The sequence below is a fragment of the Zingiber officinale genome, chromosome 11A, assembly GCF_018446385.1.
Source record: "Zingiber officinale cultivar Zhangliang chromosome 11A, Zo_v1.1, whole genome shotgun sequence".
Taxonomy (NCBI): Eukaryota; Viridiplantae; Streptophyta; class Magnoliopsida; order Zingiberales; family Zingiberaceae; genus Zingiber; species Zingiber officinale.
In genome coordinates, this window is record NC_056006.1 from 70,783,888 (window position 1) to 70,804,542 (window position 20,655).

Consider the following 20,655-nt stretch of genomic DNA (forward strand, 5'->3'; position numbering starts at 1 on the left):
GGTGACCCAGACCTAAGGGTTCAGACCAGGTCATCCTTTAGGAACCTAAGTCAAATTTCCCTGATTTCAAAAATTGAACCCAAAACTGTAGCTGAATCCTTACTTGATCCAGATTGGATCATAGTCATGCAAGAAGAACTAGCTCAATTTGAGTGTAATGAAGTTTGGGATCTAGTACCACCACCGAAAGATAAGAAAGTAATAGAAACAAAATGGGTATTTAGAAACAAATTAAGTGAAACTGGCAAAATTACTAGGAATAAAGCTAGGCTAGTTGCCAAAGGGTTCAGTCAAGTTGAAGGACTTGACTACGATGAGACCTATGCCCCAGTACCCCTTGCGGGGTTAGGGGCAGTACCCCTACCCACGATCTAACCATCGCGAGTTGCTCCAAAGCGATCCAAGAGCGCCTTAGCCTGCTATCCCAAAATATTTTGGGCGAAACGTTGTCGTTTAGAAAAATTCTTCTCGGTAGTCGAAGCCTACAAGTGCCGAAACACTTATGCTTTGCTTCTACGAGAAAAATACCCATAAAAACTCTAAAACTCATAAAATAACAGAATATCACAGAACTGAATTTTTGTCATAAAAACAAACACTAAACTCGTACAAGCTTCGCACGTGGCTCTGATACCACTGTTGGGATTTTCGCGTCGTGAAAACCCCGAATCACCCATGCCACTGGATCTCGTGCGAAGGATAGATTTCAAAAATACAAGTACGAGTTTCAAACTATGATCTACAGTAGATCTACAAAGGAAAAACATTTTATACCTTTGAAGCGTGCCCTCGCAAATCCCGCTCGTCCAACGGTACACCAGATCTCGAAGTTGTCAACGTAGACAACTCTCTAGTGATATCCACATGAACAAGAAGTGTTCTCTAACACTCGAGGATGGAGAAGAGAGCACCACAAGTGTGCTAGCACTCTCTAGGGCTCTCGGGTAGGATTGGAAGAAGAAGAAAGGAAAAGAAGAGAACACACTCCTCTAAAATCTCTATGTGACTTTCACTAACCTTTCTTCTTGGATTAGATTCACTCTCCTTTCTTCTCCCTTTCTTGAAACCCACGACCAAAAGAAGAGAAGGAGCAAGAAGAGAGCTTAGGAGGAGGAAGATCACTTGAATGAGGGTTACACTAGCAAAATGAAACTCTTTTCATCTAATTAAGTGGTTTGTAACCTCCATGGGATACCAAGAGTCACAACTCTTGGTAACTCCCATGAGGTGATACTTCACTTAAGTAACCATGATGATGTGGAGCATCATCATTGGTCCACTTAATGCCAACTCACCAATGAGATGGCATAAAGTCAAGTCAAACTTGACTCTTCATCTTCCTCTCAAGTCAAGTCAAACTTGACTTAATCTCTCTCATGGTTGATCTAATCCAACCATTTAATTCAAGCCAATTTAATATAATGAATCTAATTCATTTAATTAAATTGATTTAATGAGTCATAATCTAAATTAGACTCATTGAACACATGAATCAACTTGAGTCCAACTCAATTAGCCCAATTAGGATTACTTTTAATCCAATTTGATTCATCAAATGAATATAATCCTCTTGGTTCATCATATGAACCTAATCTCCATCCACTTGTTCTTTGTGTGTGACCCAATAGGTTCTTGTAACGTTGGCAATGCCCCTAAACTCATTTAGAAACATAAGTAATGAGCGGTATCTAGCAATACATCATTACTACCTAAGTTACAAGAATGTTGAGATCCAACATCACCTTGTGACTACTAATTGTGACTCCTCACAATATATGACAAGTGTCCTTCTATCCTAGACATCTAGATTGATCAATGTGAGGCATAGACTGTGTCATCCTCTAATCAATCTAAATCTTAAACTCCAAGTAGACTCACTCAATCAAATGAGCTCAATATCCTATATTGACTCATTTGGGCATGGCCATGCACTTCGTGGTCTCACTCTATCAAGAATACCGATGTCTCTCCCGTCATATAGGAGGAATAGATCCCATCTATATCACTCACATCCCTCCGCATAATTTGTTACATACCCAAATAGTATGGTCCTGGTCCACTTACATTCGACAAACCTACTAACCTAACCAAAGTACTTAACTCCTTATGAGCCATGGTGATCTAAGGACTAGGACTAGTAGTCATACTAATAGCCACATGAGAAAGTATATGACACTCATATAATGATCCATGATATTTTCTCATTGGCTCATTATTCGAACATTCTCTAACTTGATATCTCTATACCCATGTGTCAACTTGATATCTCTATATCCATGACTGATCAAGTCATCGAGTTGACTACATGCTAGTCTTATTGCATTAACATTGTCCCTGAATGTTAAGACTAGGAATGATTAAGAGTAGTGTTCCCTATATCATCTCTCAATCGGTTCAACTAACCGATGATATGATATGAGAACCGTTTACTCAAGGATGTTATTATACTTAGTTTATTTGGCACCAATACAAGTATAATAACCAAAACAAACAAATGCCTTTATTTATATAGAATATGATACAATAATACAAAATACATTGATTGGCTCTAGGCTCTAACTAACAATCTCCCACTAGCACTAGTGCTGCGATATAGGCCTCTAAGCCCAAATGACCCTGTGTGACCATCATGCCTCTTCCTCCGTGCCCAAAGCCTTGAGTCAAGGGATCTCGATGTTGGTAGGTAATCAGTTCTTACATCCTTTCCTTTCTCGATGATCTCGAATGAGATGGAAGGGCCCGTAGTATGTTTGGTCCGTGTGGTGAGGCGGTTTTCGTACTATAGCTCCATTGTTGTCACAATAGAGCTCAATAGGGTCAACAATGCTAGGAACCACCCCGTACGGTGATGAACTTATGAATCAGCGCCTCCTTGCCTTTGTCTCGATGCGCAATATACTCTGTCATAGAATCAACCATCGTGTCTCGTTGAACTCTTCCACTCACGCCACCATTAATGCAAAACACGAACCGATCCACGATCTATAGTCATGGTTGTGAAGCTAGCCTCATCACTCTTTGCTAGCTTCATCATTGCCTCCATATATCAAGAAATATTCTTTAGTCCTTCTTAAGTACTTAAGAATATTCTTAACCGCCTATCCAATGACTTTCGCCTAGATCATGGTATCTACTTGTCATGCTCAAGCATAGCATAGACATTAGGTTGAGTACATTGCATACAGATGATCGATCCTATGCTGAGGCATAAGGGATCTGATCCACGGTCTCTCCTCTCTAGAAGAGGGACCTTGAGTCTTGAAGACTCACGCCATGTGGCGTATCCCTTCTTGGAGTTACGCAGGCAAACCGGCGTGCCTTGCCATGTTGTACTCGACTTAGGGCCTAAGATCTATCTCATAGATCTATCCTACCTGAATGCGGGATGCCTCACCTAAGTCCTTCATTGAGAAGCTCCCTAGCCAAGTCTTGAGATAAGCATAGGGATGTCCTTCCCAATAAGTAGTATGTCATCCACATACAATATGAGGAAGACAACTATGTCCCTACAACCTTCTTGTAGACACAAGGCTCATCTTCGTTCTTGATGAAACCAGTTTGATTGCATCATTGAATCAAGATTCCATCTCAAGCTTGCTTTAGTCCATAAATGGACCTATGATGCATACACTTGCTAATATCTTTGTGGATCTACAAAACCCCGGTTGTGTCATGTACACATCCTCAGCCGAGTTTCATGAAATGTGATTTTGACATCCATCGCAATATCTCATAGTCATGGTATCTTCAAGCAAGCATGATCCGAATGGACTTAAACATCGCTATTGGAGAAAAGGTTTCATCATAGTCAATACCATGAATCTGCTTGAAACCAAGCGACCCTTATAGATAAGTCCATCCATGGTCTTTCTCTTAAAGACCCACTTACACCCAATGGGTTTTACCCCTTCAGGTGGATCAACCAAAGTCCATACTTGGTTGGTGTACATGGATTCCATTTTCATCTCATGGCCAGTTCATGTTTAATCTCAGTCTCATCTTGTTCGATGGGTGGTCATCCCTCTATGAGCATAACGTCATCATGGTCATATAAGAGAAATGAGTATCTCTCGGTGACATTACCCGACTGCCCAAGAGGTACTTGTATACTGTCGTTGTTGTTCCCTCCTCGTGGAACAACATCATCCCATAACACTTTGTGGTTTCCATCAATTTCCATCAGATTATCATGCTGTTAGCACTTGAAGATCTGAGGCTACTAGTCTTTCTAGAAACAAAGTCCCTTTCTAGAAAGACTCCGGCCACAACCTACTTGTTGTATCGAATGTAAGTAGTTTCCTTGGGAATCCAGAAATATTTCCTTGGGATATCATGAAATAACACTTGTCGGTTTGAGTCCTAATTTATGCGAGACTCGCCAATGTAAGCCTCGCAACCCCAAATCCTCATGAAAGACACCTGGCATCTCTCAGTCCATATCCTATATGGTGTCTTTATCACGGCCTTGGATGGAACTCGGTTGAGTATAAAAGTTGCCGTGTCTAAAGCATATGTCGGAAGATCTGTGTGACTCATCATAGATCGCACCATATCTAATAGGGTTCGATTCCTCCTTTCGGATACACCATTCCACCGTGGTGTTCTAGGAGGAGTGAGTTGGGATAGGATCCCACACTCGGCTAGTCACGGAACTCATGGCTAAGGTATTCTCCACCTCGATCGGATCAAGTATCTTAATACTCTTGCCAAGTTGGTTACTTCATTCTTGAATTCTTTGAACTTTCAAAGGATTCGGACTTATATGTCATCAAGTACACATAACCATATCTCCTCAATAAATGTGATGAAGTATCTATAAGCGCCTCTAGTAGCAACATTGAAAAGGGCCACATACATCACTATGTATGAGTCCTAACAAATGATTGCTCTCTCGCTATGCCCACTAAAGGGAGTCTTGGTCATCTTGCTTCGTAGGCATGACTCGCATATTTCATATGATTCTAAATCAAATGAGTCCAGCAAACCATCCTTATGGAGCTGGGATAACGACAGTGCTAGAGGTAGGTTTGGTTCATGTCATTTGACTTGAACCTCTTGGTATTTATGTTATAGATAGGGCTCTCAAGGTCTAGAATATAGAGTCAGTTTATCGTGCACATACTAATAACATATCGTTTAAATAGGAACGGACAACATTTGTTCGTTATTGTAAACGAAAATCTCTTGTCAAACAAGAAACTGAAATTATGTTCTTAGTCAAGGAAGGCACATAACAACAATCATCAAATTCTAGTACAAGCCCTGGAGGAGATAGATGGTAAGTTACAATAGATACGGAAGATAGCGTGCTATTGCCTACTATCGGTCTATCTCACTACCCTTCGTCCCACGTCTCGTCAATGTCATTAGTGACGTGCCTACATGTCACTGAATCTAAAAACCATGATGATGAAATAGAAATAGAGGTTGACTTCTATAACATGTATACCTAGTAGAAATCTTATTTATCTTCTTCTTAAGATCTTCTAGGTCTCTTCCAGTGCCTTGCTTGTCCTTGATATAGGTGACAAAGATGTTCAACCATATCGTAAGCGCCCATCAACTCATGTTGCTTCTGAAGCTCAGAGTTCATGGTTGCAAGCATAAGACAGGACACATCTAATGCGTCATCTTGATGCTTCTTGTAAGCATCTCGGTCTGCTCGCGTGGTAGTGGCAGGAGGAGCCTCCGGAATGGGCTGCTCCAGAACGTACAGTTTACGTTCTTGGGTGAGAACTATTCTCAGGTTCCTGTACCAGTATAGGAAATTTGCTCCGTTGAGCTTGTCCTTCTTAAGGACAGATCGCAGAGAGAAAGTGTTCGTATTTGACGTTATGGCAATTCTACAATAGAAATAAATGCAGAAATAAGTAACATATTCTTAATCATTTAATTAGGCCTTTAACTAAATGATGCTCCCACTAAATTCTATAATTCATGTGGGACAAGATCCACATCATACTAACCCTTGAGTTAGCTTTGGCTAATACGCCCAAGATTTAGTATGATCGGTAGGCAACGATTACCAATTACATCTCTATACAACTCTTGTTTATAGGATCAAAACCCGCATTTATATTAAAACTCGAGTTAGCTTTGGCTAATACGCCCGAGAGTTAATATATATGTGATTTTGACCTATCTTTCCAACCGTTGGAAGAATGCCTATAGTTATACTCGGTCCAACCAAGTTAACTAGGAATACTCAATCTAATTGAGTTGTACTCACCCATGCATTGATAGGCGGGACCAAGATTGTCCCTCCGTACCCTACCAAGATAGTATGTGTTGCTCTGCTTTGGCAGATTCAACAACAACATGCGATCGAGGTAGTGGTAGGTATCACGGCATGGTAGGCATTACGAGTTGACGTGATTTAGATCTAATCTAAATGATGATGCGTATCATATACTCGATAGATCTAATCTAATCGAAGGGTGCATCATGTGCACGATTTAGATCTAATCTAATCGCTAGGCACTAATTAACTACTTAATTAAACATGCATCACATACATATAAGCAATTAATTAAATTATTTTGTGATTGTGTCATGGCCCTACTACGATCTTCTCAAGCCAATGAGAAGATCGGATGGTCAACCTAAGGTCAACAGCTTCTCAAGCTTCTTCCTTTGACCACCTTGTGTTGCTCGCGCCCTCCTCGTAACTCCGTCTCGTGTGGACCTTCCACCGATTCAAAATTTCATTACAATTTTGAAACTCGAGTTACATTCGAGTCTAAATCTAATTTACAACCAGAATATAAGAGAAAGGCACAGTGCGCAGGCCGTGAAAATAAAATAAAAATAAAATAAATACAACACGCACATCACATAACGGCACGCAGGCCGTATTATGAATTACAACACATTTCCAAATCCAATTTGGTTCGTTTGGGGCATGACTATCACAAAATTAATATATAATTCAAAATTATATATTTCTATAATTTTCTGTAATTTTTTTATAATTTTACAGATTTTATGAGTAAATTTTTCCCGGTAGTCCCGATTAGCGATTTCGGGCGCAATCGCGGAGCAAATCCCCTTGCGGGGTTAGGGGCAGTACCCCTACCCGCGATCTAACCATCACGAGTTACTCCAAAGCGATCCAAGAGCGCCTTAGCCCGCTGTCCCAAAAATTTTTGGGGTGAAACGTTGCCGTTTTGAAAAATTCTTCTCGGTAGTCGAAGCCTACAAGTGCCGAAACACTTGTGCTTCGCTTCTACGAGAAAAATACCCATAAAAACTCTAAAAATCATAAAATTACATAATATCACATAACTGAATTTTTGTCATAAAAACAAAAACTAAACTCGTACAAGCTTAGCGTGGCTCGATATCCGTTGGATTTCGGGGAAACCACGTCGTCGAGAACCCCGAATCACCCATGCCACGATCTCGAAAGGATAGATTTCAAAATGTGAGTACGAGTTTCAAACTATGATCTACAGTAGATCTACAAAGGAAAAACATTTTATACCATTGAAGCGTGCCTCGCAAATCCTCGGGTCGCGATCTCGATCCAAGTCTGATCTAGTGGTCAACAGTGACAACTCTCTAATCCACGAACAAGAAGTGTTCTCTAACACACTAAGGATGGAGAAGAGAGCACCACAAGTGTGCTAGCACTCTAGGGCTCTCGGGTAGGATGGAAGAAGAAGAAAGAAAAGAAGAGAAACAACTCTAAAATCTCTATGTGACTTTCACTAACCTTTCTTCTTGGATTAGATTCACTCTCCTTTCTTCTCCCTTGCTTGAGAAGGAGCAAGAAGAGAGCTTAGGAGGAGGAAGATCACTTGAATGAGAGTTACACTTGCAAAATGAAACTCTTTTCATCTAATTAAGTGGTTTGTAACCTCCATGGGATACCAAGAGTCACAACTCTTGGTAACTCCCATGAGGTGGCACTTCACTTAAGTAACCTTGATGATGTGGAGCATCATCATTGGTCCACTTAATGCCAACTCACCAATGAGGTGGCATAAAGTCAAGTCAAACTTGACTCTTCATCTTCCACTCAAGTCAAGTCAAACTTGACTTAATCTCTCTCATGGTTGATCTAATCCAACCATTTAATTCAAGCCAATTTAATATAATGAATCTAATTCATTTAATTAAATTTATTTAATGAGTTATAATCTAAATTAGACTCATTGAACACATGAATCAACTTGAGTCCAACTTAATTAGCCCAATTAGGATTACTCTTAATCCAATTTGATTCATCAAATGAATCTAATCCTCTTGGTTCATCATATGAACCTAATCTCCATCCACTTGTTCTTTGTGTGTGACCCAATAGGTTCTTGTAACGTTGGCAATGCCCCTAAACTCATTTAGAAACATAAGTAATGAGCGGTATCTAGCAATACATCATTACTACCCAAGTTACAAGAATGTTGAGATCCAACATCACCTTGTGACTACTAATTGTGACTCCTCACAATATATGACAAGTGTCCTTCTATCCTAGACATCTAGATTGATCAATGTGAGGCATAGACCGTGTCATCCTCTAATCAATCTAAATCTTGAACTCTAAGTAGACTCACTCAATCAAATGAGCTCAATATCCTATATTGACTCATTTGGGCATGGCCATGCACTTCGTGGTCTCACTCTATCAAGAATACCGATGTCTCTCCCATCATATAGGAGGGATAAATCCCATCTACATCACTCACATCCCTCTGCATAATTTGTTACATACCCAGTAATCGTTGACGAAACCAAAGTACATAACTCCTTATGTAGGGAACCATGGTGACTTCAGGTCTAAGGACTAGTAGTTATACTAATAGCCACATGAGAAAGTATATGACACTCATATAACGATCCATGATACTTTCTCATGGCGGGTCATTCAGTATACATTCTCTAATGCATACCCATGTGTCAACTTAATATCTCTATATCCATGACTTGTGAGATCAAGTCATCGAGTTGACCTACATGCTAGTCTTATTGCATTAACATTGTCCCTGAATGTTAATACTCGACTAGGAATGATTAAGAGTAGTGTTCCCTATATCATCTCACTATCGGTTCAACTAACCGATTGATATAGGTGAGAACCGTTTACTCAAGGACGTTATTATACTTAGTTTATTTGGCACCAATACAAGTAAGTATAATAACCAAAAACTAAATGCCTTTATTTATATAGAATATGATACAATAAGTCCAAAATACAATCATCAAATGATTAGCTCTAGGGCTCTAGCTAACAGGTGCAAATTAGACCGCAAAAGCACTAGTGGTGGATGTCAACTACTAGGCCCATCACTTGTTAGCTAGTTTAGTAGAAAGCAACACTGTGTTGCACTATCTACAACTAAGTCAGAATACATAGCCATAGAAGAATGTGTAGCTCAATTATTATGGATGATGCACACCTTAAAAGATTTCAACTTAAAAATCACAAATGTAAAAGTCTTAATTGAGAATATTAGCTCAATCAATTTAACAAAAAATTCAGTGCATCATTCAAGAACCAAACACATTAAAATCAGGCACCACTTTATCAGGGATCATGTTACTAAGGGTGACATTGAGCTCAACTACATTGAGTCCAAGTCAAACTTAGCTGTCATATTCACCAAACCACTCCCTGAAAGTGAATTTAGCAATTTGCGTAGAAAACTAGGAATGTGCCTAATAGACTAGGAGTTTCGAATTTCAAAAACATTTTCAAAATGATTATTCTCAAATTATAGGTTAAACATGGTTCATTTTCAAAACCTTCCTATTTTTAGATTTTTAAAATATATATTTTTTGCCTTAGATTAGATCAAAATCCTTAGAAAGCATGTACCCATAGGACTAGCTTTTGAGCATCTCACCAAAACCCTAGGCTTACCTTGCTTGTGTTTGACAAACATAGAAAGGGGTGAGATGTATAGGCCACTTGCCTAAGACTTAAGATGCTTATTTCAGTGCATCGATATAAGTCTGGGCGTTAAATACAAAATATACATTAATCAAGTTAAGGTTAAACTTAACCTGACTAATCAAGTGAAAGCTGCTATCTTCTGATAAGTCAGTCAGTAACTAACTGGTTAGACATTTGATTTTATGTCAGGTTCAGGGGGAGAAATAAAACTAATTCAATTTTTCAAATTGAATTTTAAACTTAATTTTGAAAATCAAAGTTTAAAAATCAATCTTCAAAATCAAATTGTTTAAAATTGTGAAAATAATTTTCACCTCAAAATTGTTTGTGTTAAATCACAAACATTTTATCCTTTTTACTCAGTCTTTGAAAACTGAACTTTTCAAGCAGTTTAAACCATGGTTTTGAAACTAGTACTTTTGAACTTTGAAATTTTGATTTTGGATAAAGAATTTTACAAAATTATTTTGAAAACTCGTTCATTTATTTTACTTTACCAAAATTAGTTTTACCAAACTCCTTTGAAAACTAAAAGTAAAGTTCAAAATCATTTTTATTAATGTTTAAATTTAATTTACCTTCACTTTGAAAATTAAGTTCTGAAAATTATCCTGAATCCAGTTCTGAAAAATAAGGTTTAACTTAAATTTAGTGTTGAAAATTACCTTTTTGAAAGTAATATTTGCAAACTTAAATATTTTTTAAAGTCACTAAGTTATAAATCATCTATTTTTCAAGACTTAGTTTTATTTAAGAAGTAAAAGATAACCCAATCTTTTAATTTTAACTCCCCAAGGTTAACATGACATTATTTTGTCTGAAGTCTGTATTTACGCTTACTTGACATTAGTTCTTTTGATGAATGTCAAAGGGGGAGAGTTAGGTGGTTAAGTTAGCTAAAACCAAACTGAAAATACAAACTAACTTAAAAATCCACATAAATGCATGTTGTTACTTGTTCTTTTCTTACATATGTTTTCACTAACTTAACCAGGTTGTCATTCCATCAAAAAGGGGGAGATTGTTGGTGCGGTTAGCACTAACGATTTAACCCAGGTTTTGATGAATGACAAATCAGGTTAAGTTACTTTGTTGTTGTCTAACACTTTGATCGAGTGTGTAGGAGAAGTCGGAGGTCGACGTGGGGTGACGGATGTCCGCACGCCTAGCCGACACGAAGTCGAAACGGGCTGACCGGACGCCATGAAGTCCGGGTCGACGGCACGTAAGTGAGGTAAGTCACTGGAGGACGTTCCCGGGAAGGGAACATTAGGCGTCGATCCGGCTTAGATCCATTGGATATCTAAGTCGAGATCGTGACTAGATTTCGGTCTCGGAAAGACGGAATCTAAGTCATACTGTTTTGCTAATTCATACCCAATTGACTTATCTATAAAACAGGTTGCATATTTGCCTCGGACTAACCTTTTCTTGCAGGAGAAGGACTTTCTGGAGAAGAGGGGTCCCCAATTTTATCCAGCCGAGTCATCGCCACGTGGAGTTCACCGATAAAACGTCAACTAGAGGTTTGGCCGAGTCCGGAGCAGCATATAAAAGAAGCCCTAGGGGTGGAGCTTCAAGATCAATTCAGAACTCTTAGACTGCTTGCTAACGAAGCTCCGACAACGCGATCTTTTCCTTGTAGCTTTCCTTCTGTCGGTATAGCTTTGTTTTACTTTTTATTATCATTTCTTGTACCGCCTTTGTAATCATCACGGGCCTTCGAGTAGGAGTCGTCACAGGCTCTGAAGAAGTAAAATTACTGTGTCTGCTTTTTTAATTCCGCTGCGCTTAACTCTTTTTCAACGTTGCTTTTTGAATCGATATTCACCCCCCCTCTATCGACGTTTCACGATCCAACATCCCAGACTTTTGAGTCACTTGCTGGGTTATAAGAGAGAATGCTCTCGCACCTCAAAACTATAAGCCCCCTAGTTTCAGACCGGGCCTATCCTAGTAACACTGCTTAGGATACGAATGGAATTGGGGAGGAGTTGATGAAGTAGAATGCCAAAATATTAGCTGACAGTGAAAAAGAAAGGGTGAAGGAGGAAACAAAGTTCTTCCATGACTTGCTCTCTAAAGATAGCAATGCTTTCTGCTGGGGGAAGATGAGGGCGATCTTCACTGGTTGGTATAATTATGTAGGAAGGAACTCCGTAGTTGAAGTTTGTTGGTGCAACCTTAGGTCAAGGTTGACCTGGGTGACTCGACTCGAGTTGACCTGACTCGAGGTATATTTTGATGTTTGACAAGAATGGAGAAGTTATATTTTGATGTTTGACAAGAATAGGAACTTGGGGGATTGTGGGTGCAACCTTTGGTCAAGGTTGACCTGACTTGAGTTGACCTGATTACGGAAAAGTCCAAGTATGGAGACTTGGCACGGAAAGGTCCAAGCAGGGAGCTTGGCACGGGAAAAGTCCAAGTATGGAGACTTGGCACGGAAAAGTCCAAGCAGGGAGCTAGGCACGGGGAAAAGTCCAAGTATGGAAGCTTGGCATGGGAGGTCGGAGAGGGCTCGATAGCTCATTCTCTGGACTAGGTCAGAGAGGGCTCGGTAGCTCGTTCTCTGGACTGGATGGAGTCGGAGAGGGCTCGATAGCTCTCCTGCTGGTGGCTCGTTCTGCAGGCTGGGTAGGGCTTCAGCTGGTTCTATGGATGGGTGGAGTCGAGAGGGCTCGGGCTCGTTCTCTCGGGCTCGCCTCCGGACTAGGTCGAGAGGGCTCGGTGGCTCGTTCTCCGGACGTGGAAGTCGGAGAGGGCTCGGTGGCTCGTTCTCCGGACTAGGTCAGAGAGGGCTCGGTGGCTCGTTCTCTAGATCGGGAAGGCTTTAGGGTTTGATGGGAAATTGGATCGGTCGATCCGGTATTGGTATCCGGATCGGTCTGATCCGGTGTTGATTCTCATGGGGCATCCGATCGGTCGGTGACCGATCAATAACAAATTGATTGGGAGAAGGAATAGGAGGGATTGGTCTGTGGACCGATCGGTCCATAGACCGATCAGGGCTCTGCAACCAACTCTCTATGAGAGTTGGGATCGATCTGACCGATCAACCTAGGCTCTGATCGGACTGGCCGTCAGATCTGGATCGATGGTGGAGCTTGTTCGGTCAGTCAGCCTGAGTCACATTTAGATTGTGTCTTCTTCTTCGCAGTTCATATAAATCAAGAGGTGGAGGGCCTCTAAAAAAAAAAGGTGACTTCTTCTTGCTCCTGCGATCGAGCTTTGTTGAGCTCTTCGCTGAAGCTTCGTGTGAGCTTCCCTCGGCTGGATCAGTTGCTGTTGTTGGCATCCGTGAAATGGTTGCTTCATCACCATCGACGAGAAGGCAAACTAGTGTTTTACATTCATATTGTTCTTGGCTTCTTGCTTTATCTTTGTACTCCGATCTTGTTGTTGCAAGAGAGATTGTGTGAGGTTTCTCCACCCGAAGGAGTTTTTATTAGCCCTCATCCACCGACAGATTGATAGGATTCGTCCACCTTACGGACACGCCGAGGAGTAGGAGTATCATCTCCGAACCTCGTTATATCGTCGCGTTTGAGGTTTGATATTCTCCTGTTTCGTTTCTATCTTTTATTTCCACTGCGATAACTAAAATTGTAGGAAGAAACGTGAATTTGGGGTCGGCTATTCACACCCCCCTCTCTAGCCGCGTCCGAAGGTCCTAACAAGTGGTATCAGAGCGAGGTCGCTCTTCGTCGGATTAACACCCGGAGGAGCACGAGCTAGAGAACGGATCAACTTGGAGAAGACGTCACGATTCCACCCTTCTACGATCGCGATGACTTCGCGTATTGGAAGGTAAGAATGAAGTATTTTCTTATGACTAACCTAGTAAATTGGAATTGTGTATAAGTAGGTTTTATTCCTCCGGTGGATAAAGAAGGAGAACCTCTCGAGAAGAAGAAGTGGACGAAGGAACAAATCCACCAATCCATAATCAACGACGAGGTAACGAAAATCTTTGAGGTATCCTTTAAGGCACATTCTTGCAATTCTAATAAGACACATGCTAGTAGTTTTATTGCAATTGTCAATAATGATAAGCATGATAACCATAGAAACCGATACATGTGCTTAGGTGCCAAACATGTTAGCTTAGATAAGGACAATGCCAGAAATGCCAACCCTAGAGTTAACTCATCTAAGGTTAAGGAAAACCTAGATAGGAATCCCAAAACAACTAGACATATGCCTAGGAATACCTCAAAGAAAAATGGAAAATTAAAGCTTGAGGTATTAAAGAAGGAAAATCAAGTCTTGAGGTCAATTTGAGGTTTGATATTCTCCTGTTTCGTTTCTATCTTTTATTTCCGCTGCGCTAACTAAAATTATAGGAAGAAACGTGAATTTGGGGTCGGCTATTCACACCCCCCCTCTCTAGCCGCGTCCGAAGGTCCTAACAAAGTTGAGGTCGCAAGCATCCACGATGGTGAAAATGAAGGAGCATTGTATATATCACTCGCTATTATCAACCATTTCAAGTAAGAGGAAAAGAAAGTAAATGAGGGAAACAGAAGGTGTGGGAACAATGAGGAAGAAGTAGTGAGTCGGAGCAATGAAGAAGAAGCAACATAGAAGAAGAAGGGAAGACGCTAGAGTTCTTAAGAATTTCTTACGAAAACCCTTTAAAGGTTACTTTTTGGGATCTTTTTTACACAAAGTTGTAGGATCATAACAGTGAATAGGCGGGTTAAATCGTGGGACGTTGAATGATAAGATGAAGCAATAGGTATAAGAAAATACGTATACCCATAATGACTTACACACACATGTCACCAATAAAAAGCCCACGTCGTTAACTAATTCAGCATATAGTCATCTCGAAGCGTCGACACGTTTACTAAAGTAAACCTTATTTTTTGTGGCACCAATAAAAAGCCCACATCGTTAACTAATTCAACATATAGTCATCTCGAAGCGTCAGCACTTTTACTAAAGTAAACCTTATTTTTTGTGGCGCTCTTTTAAAAGACCTGTGGGTCCTAAGACCGAACGAGTTCTTAGGGCTCGCCTGAGAGAATAACAAGGAAAATAATAAGGGAGAAGTCCGGCCGGATGCATGCTAGACTGGCTCTTAACCCCGAGCGGGGTTTATATCGAATGAGTTTAGTCCCGATCTTTTCTAAATACCTTTACTCTAAAAAACCCCCTTTAGTCGTTATGGTTCATCCGACTTTCAAGTTCGGATGAATGGTCTCGTAAACTATAAATGACCGCACTTTAGTCTAGACAGACTTGCGTTGTCCTTAGTATATTTTGCACATTCAAGAAAAAACACAAGTTATGGGGACTCAAGTTATTGGGAAAGTGAACATTAGAACGTAGACACAAGACAAATTTAATAAAAGCTAAATCGTTCACAATTAGATACACAAACATAGAGTTCTAATTCACTAATTAAGAGAAAATCTGGATACAAAGTAAATCATAGCAAGTCAGGGAATAACCCGGGCAGAGGATTATGGGTTATCCTCTTACGGTCAAGGAAGTAGACTGGGGGATCAGAAGTCAAATACCTGCCCTCCTTCAATTGCACTATTGCACCCTCTACCCTGACAAGGAGTGCCTCGTTGATGGAGTGGGCAATAGGCATGTTGAATTTGCGCATTTGAAGAAGAGCTTTCTTCCTTATCTCGAAGAGGTCGTCTTCTCCCACTAGGTATGCCTCCAAGTCCACCCGAGTAGTTGCCAGATCGATCGAGACACTCACTAGTTTAGATTCCTTAGAAGATATCAAGTTCTGGGAGGTCGCCAAGTCTAAGCGGAGGGTATCCCGCTCAGCATCTTGAGTAGTTAGCTCAGAAATTTTGTCATCAAGTTTGGCTTCATATGTAGCCTTTTGCTCCCTCAGCTGCGAAGAGAAGCGATCAGTTTCAGCAGTTTTTTCATCCAGCTTCGCCTTCATGTTCACCCGAAGGGTTGCCTTCGACTGGAATTTAGCTTCAGTAGTCTCTAGGGCAGTCTATAAGCCGACCGCTTTTTTGGGTTCAGCCTTCGCCAATCGTTAAGCCTCTTGAAGCTGAGCTTCTAGGCCACTTAGCCACTTAGAGGAGGGTTCAAGAGCAGCCTCAAAAAAAATTTTGCTTTATCAACTCATTTTCCCATGCCAGGGAGTACAATTGTTGTACGACACTCATCTTAATCGCCTAACTTAAAAAAAACAAAAGACAAACAATGTTAGAAACATCTAATATGGGAAGTGGTATATTAAAATACTTTACCTTGGTTTGTTCGTATGTGTATTCGTCTGCTAACTCTATAGGAGTTAGCTTGCTGGGCTGGTTTTCAGTGTCCTCCCAGAGCTTTGTTAAACGACCCCTTAAAAGTATTTGGTTGGTCATGGTAGTTGAGGGAGAAGTTATGGCCTGGACAGACAACATATCAAAAGTAGTTGAAAATTGATGGGGCTATCTTGGCACGGTAGAGCCTGAAGGAGTCTTCACATGAGGAGATATGAAGAAGGCAGGGTCTATTGATTCATCTGACAGGGAAATAACCTCCTCCGTTCGAGCGGGATCCAATGTGGGGCTGGCAGGAGGAAGGGCGGATAAGGTCCGCTAAGAAGATTGTTCTTGTACCTTCTCCCGAGCGGTCTCTTCCCAGGCGGAAGATACTTGAGTGGAAGGGGCAGTCGATTGTAGACCTCGCTCGGTCGGTAGCTCTTGCTCTTTAGCATGGATCTCCTCCTCTTCCAAGTAAATCTCATCATCAACCAGCGAGGTAAAGTTGACATTCACTGTATAAAATAAAAAATATCTTAGTTAGTGATAACGTGATGACATAGTTATCGAAGCTTACTAAAGGAGCCAGGAAGCTTTTTTTGAATAGGGCTCAAGCCAAATAAGTACAGGAGACCTTCATGTAACCATTTGTGAATTTTGAAATGTCGACCGCTCAATTTAGAAAAGTAGGAGAGATAAGGAGGGTCATGCTTATAATTTCCTAGGTTAGGAAGGGGAGAAAGGGGCGATTGTCATGCGGTTGGCCAGGTAGCAGGCTTAGGCATTTCAAGGAAAAAGAAACGTGACTTCCTACCCTTGTTCAAAGAAGGCATGTCTTCGAAGAACACCGATTTCAGACCAGATTGGAAAAGAAAAACCCTGGTTCTGATTTATTGGATAAGAGAACAGAAAGAAATTTCGGGGAGTAGGGGGAATGCTGTACAAACAGAATAACATGAATGTACCACACAAGGCATGGATTGCATTTGGGGCGAACTGTTGCAGAGGGACGTTAAAGTAGCAACTCACCTCTGACAAGAATAGAGGGATGCGAAAATGGCGATCGACTGCTAACTGGTTCTTAAAGAAGGTGATGTGGTTAGTAGGAGGATGATGAGGATAGGCATCGGAAGAAGGAATAATGATCTGATAGTTCTTAGGGATTTCGTATCGAGAAGGAATGTAGGCTTTATCAATGACATCAAAATCTGAGTGGGTTAGAGTATACTAGGGGCAAAAGACTCCTTATCTATGAGAAAATGCAAAGAAAGTGAAGGGCGAGCAACTCACTGATTACCTAAGGTGCAAGAGAGAAGAATACTATGGACAGGAGGTCACCGAAAAGAAGATCGGAGAAGTCGAAAAGTAAAGTAATGAGAAAAGAGACCAGTTAGGATTTTTATAAAGTATAGTTCAATTGTGGCTGTTGGATCGAAATGGCATGCAACGGATCGTTGATCTATAAAAACGAGAGGTCGTTTAGCTGTATGAGGAGACATGCGTAAGAAGTTGTTACATAAACTGAAGAAAGGGGTCAAGTGGCATCTACCCATAAATCGACATTTATGAAAGAGATGACAACCAAATCATTCTTTTGTCAAAGTGCCTCTCTACGCATTCTTGTACTTCTTTCCCAACAATGCGCTTCTAACCAGCAATTTTTGTAAAAAAATTGCTAAGTACTCAAAGCGCAAAGGTGCACATGATTTTTTGGATGACCCTAGTAAAAGGGAAGAGTTGGCAAAAATTGGGCTTGGGTTCAGTCAATTGGCTAGCCATCCTTTAACTAGACTTGAAGGGGAGGCTAGTGATACAAGATATAATGAGTGGACCTCAGAGATGATGTGACGGTCAAAGTCAAAGTGACGTGACCGTCAAAGTCAAGGGAAGAGAACATCCCTCACCTAGCCTCGTCGCTCGCCCAACATTGAGGCTCTCAGGTTCAGTTTGACCGGGTTATAGGCCGGGCGAGAGGAGACCACCGACCGAGTTTAAAAGTGGTCGGTCTTATAGGCCGGCCGAAGGTTCGATCTACCTCATAACAGACCATAGCAGACTGGCCATATGAATGGGAAGAATAAGGATTAGGTCCCGGATGTTCATAAATCTCTCGATACATGCTCGGCCAAATAGAAGGCCGGCAGGGTTAAGACACATGGTTTCATATTGCCTCCCAGACAAACCTATAACATGCACATGTTATTAAATGGATTTCCAGCCGCATAGGTTATTATACTGTTTCTCAAAAAAATTCTCAACATGTCCAAAGCATTCTATTATTTCTCAAGCGGATTTCTACATGACCTTCATTATATAACAAGACGTCTTAATGCAAGTACCCGCATAAAGACGACCGACCTTATAGGCTGGCCGATATATACTCAACTAATAGCATAATCAGAGAATCTCAACAACCTGTCAAAATAATAACTATATGTCAAAGAATATTCTTCTGAAAACTTCTCCGGGGACCATCGTGTCTCTAATTAGCAGACCATTTATAACGGTATATTCCTTCATTAACCTCAGCAACAACAGAGCTATAAACGACAAAAGATATATACATGTAGATAAAAGGAATATTCTTAAGATAATTATGGTATATTGCCTAATAAACTTTGACACACTTTGCCACCTCATAATTGCGGAGGTTCCGGTGGTATATAAAAGGGGAGTCTTTTCCATGGTGAATGTACGCTCTCTGAACATTTGAACTCTACTCTTGTGCGCACGTTCCTCATTGTTCTTTTTTCACTCATCCGGATTGATACTAACTTGAGAATTAAAGGATCTTTGTCAAAGACTCCCCTTGATATCTAGATATTGACATTTTATTAGCCTATCTATTTATGTGCAGAATTGAAAGGAAAATTTTCAGTATAGTAAGAGGTTTTTCATTAGTCAACTATCAAGTCACCGGGTCTAGTATTATCTCAAAAAAGAATTTAAAATTTATCTTATTAATTTTACACACGAAATTATCTCCGCAATATGCAACCAGTCTGTCCTTCAACAGTCGCCAGGTAATGGTGAAGTCCGCAAAGCGTTTGCTAGCTTAATCAAGCATCTATAGTTTATTTCCGTCTGACCGGCCCGGTGGGAGTTTTCGGACCGGGCCGGTACTGGATTATATAAAAAAATACACAAAAATAAAAAATAAAAATCCAAATATGTCCAACAAGATATTTCCCAGAAGCTGCAATACAATCCAGAACTCCGGCTGTCCTATTGCGGTACGCAAACTAGAAGATAAGACACGCGCAATTGAATTTTCAAATATTACCACGCTGACTTGACTTCCCGCCCGCCCGTGTTTACATTCACGTTGAGATATTTATTTAACAAGACTGGAAGGCACAGCAGATCTCACCATTAGTACTGAATCACAAAACCTTCACAGAGCCTTGTGCAGCAGCTAGCAAACAACCATGGTGGAATATCAGAACACGGCGAGAGATGTTGCCCCTGCCGTGGTTGTTGTCGGCCGGCAGTTCACCGTTCCGTACGCCGTCAATTTAACGCTCACCGACACTAGCCGTTTGTTCTCCACGAACGACCTTTACAAGGTCAAAGACACCAACGGCGACTTGGTTCTCAAGGTGAATGGTTTCTTCTTGAGGACCCGCTGCCTCCTCCTCGACGCCGCCGGCACCCCACTCCTCACCATGAAACCGAAGGTACGAACAAGGTTTAATTCAGCATAAGAAATTTATCCTGATCTTAAAATTATACTCACGCTCGATCGGTAACTTCTTGTTAATTTTAGGCATTAAGTAGGCACGAAACATGGAACGTATTCAGAGGAGACAGCACCAGCCCGAACGATCTGTTGTTCAAAGTGCAAACCTCCAAGATATTCCAGCGGAAGAACAACTTTGATGTGGTCTTGGCCACCAACACCCGCGAAGGTGCCCCCTGTGACTTTAAAATAATTTCAAGAAGCAAGACATGCACCATTTGTATTGGCGAAACTGATGAAATCATAGCTCAAGTAAGCAAGCGTAAACACACAGAATAAAGTTTTTTCTTTTCTTTCTCAACTATATTAATTACTTAATTAATTAATTAATTAATACCGCAGATGGATCGCAAGACGGTAGTTTCTGCAAGTGAAAAATTGGAAATAACAGTGAATCCGAATCAGGATTTCGCCTTCATTGTGTCGTTGATAGTCATCCTCGAACAAATCGAGATAAGTCGAACAGCTGTTTAAGGGGAGTTGATGGAGGAGGCTGTGCGAGTACAAGGGCAATTGGAGGAGGCAGGGTAAAAAGAGAATTATTCAAATTTCAAAATTAGAACGTAGTACTTATTTTCTTTTATATATATATATATATATATATATATATATATATATATATATATATATATATATATCACGGGAAAACAATCAATGAAGAATTTTATTATTCTTTTACATCTGTCCTATTGTGTACCTTCTTTCTCTTGTATGGTGCTGTGGATATTGTTAGTTAGAGCCCTAGAGCCAATCATTTGATGATTGTATGGACTCATGTATATCATATT

The 20,655-nt window shown here is 40.6% G+C and overlaps 2 protein-coding genes across 2 annotated transcripts in view; one reads left to right on the plus strand and one right to left on the minus strand.

Annotated features, from left to right (window-relative positions):
* Window positions 1–15,812, minus strand: part of LOC122031449 (vacuolar protein 8-like) — a 30,441-nt gene extending 14,629 nt beyond the window's left edge. Inside the window, exon 1 of the mRNA XM_042590567.1 lies at window positions 15,424–15,812. Coding sequence (XP_042446501.1) covers window positions 15,424–15,812 — 389 coding nt within the window. The remainder of the gene's footprint in view (window positions 1–15,423) is intronic.
* Window positions 15,813–19,511: 3,699 nt separating this feature from the next.
* Window positions 19,512–20,455, plus strand: LOC122032448 (protein LURP-one-related 15-like). The gene is made up of 3 exons (XM_042591737.1): window positions 19,512–19,805; window positions 19,895–20,119; window positions 20,210–20,455. Exons 1-3 carry the CDS (start codon window positions 19,557–19,559, stop codon window positions 20,339–20,341), a joined length of 606 nt encoding a protein of 201 aa, XP_042447671.1. The 5' UTR covers window positions 19,512–19,556; the 3' UTR covers window positions 20,342–20,455.
* Window positions 20,456–20,655: the final 200 nt, after the last annotated feature.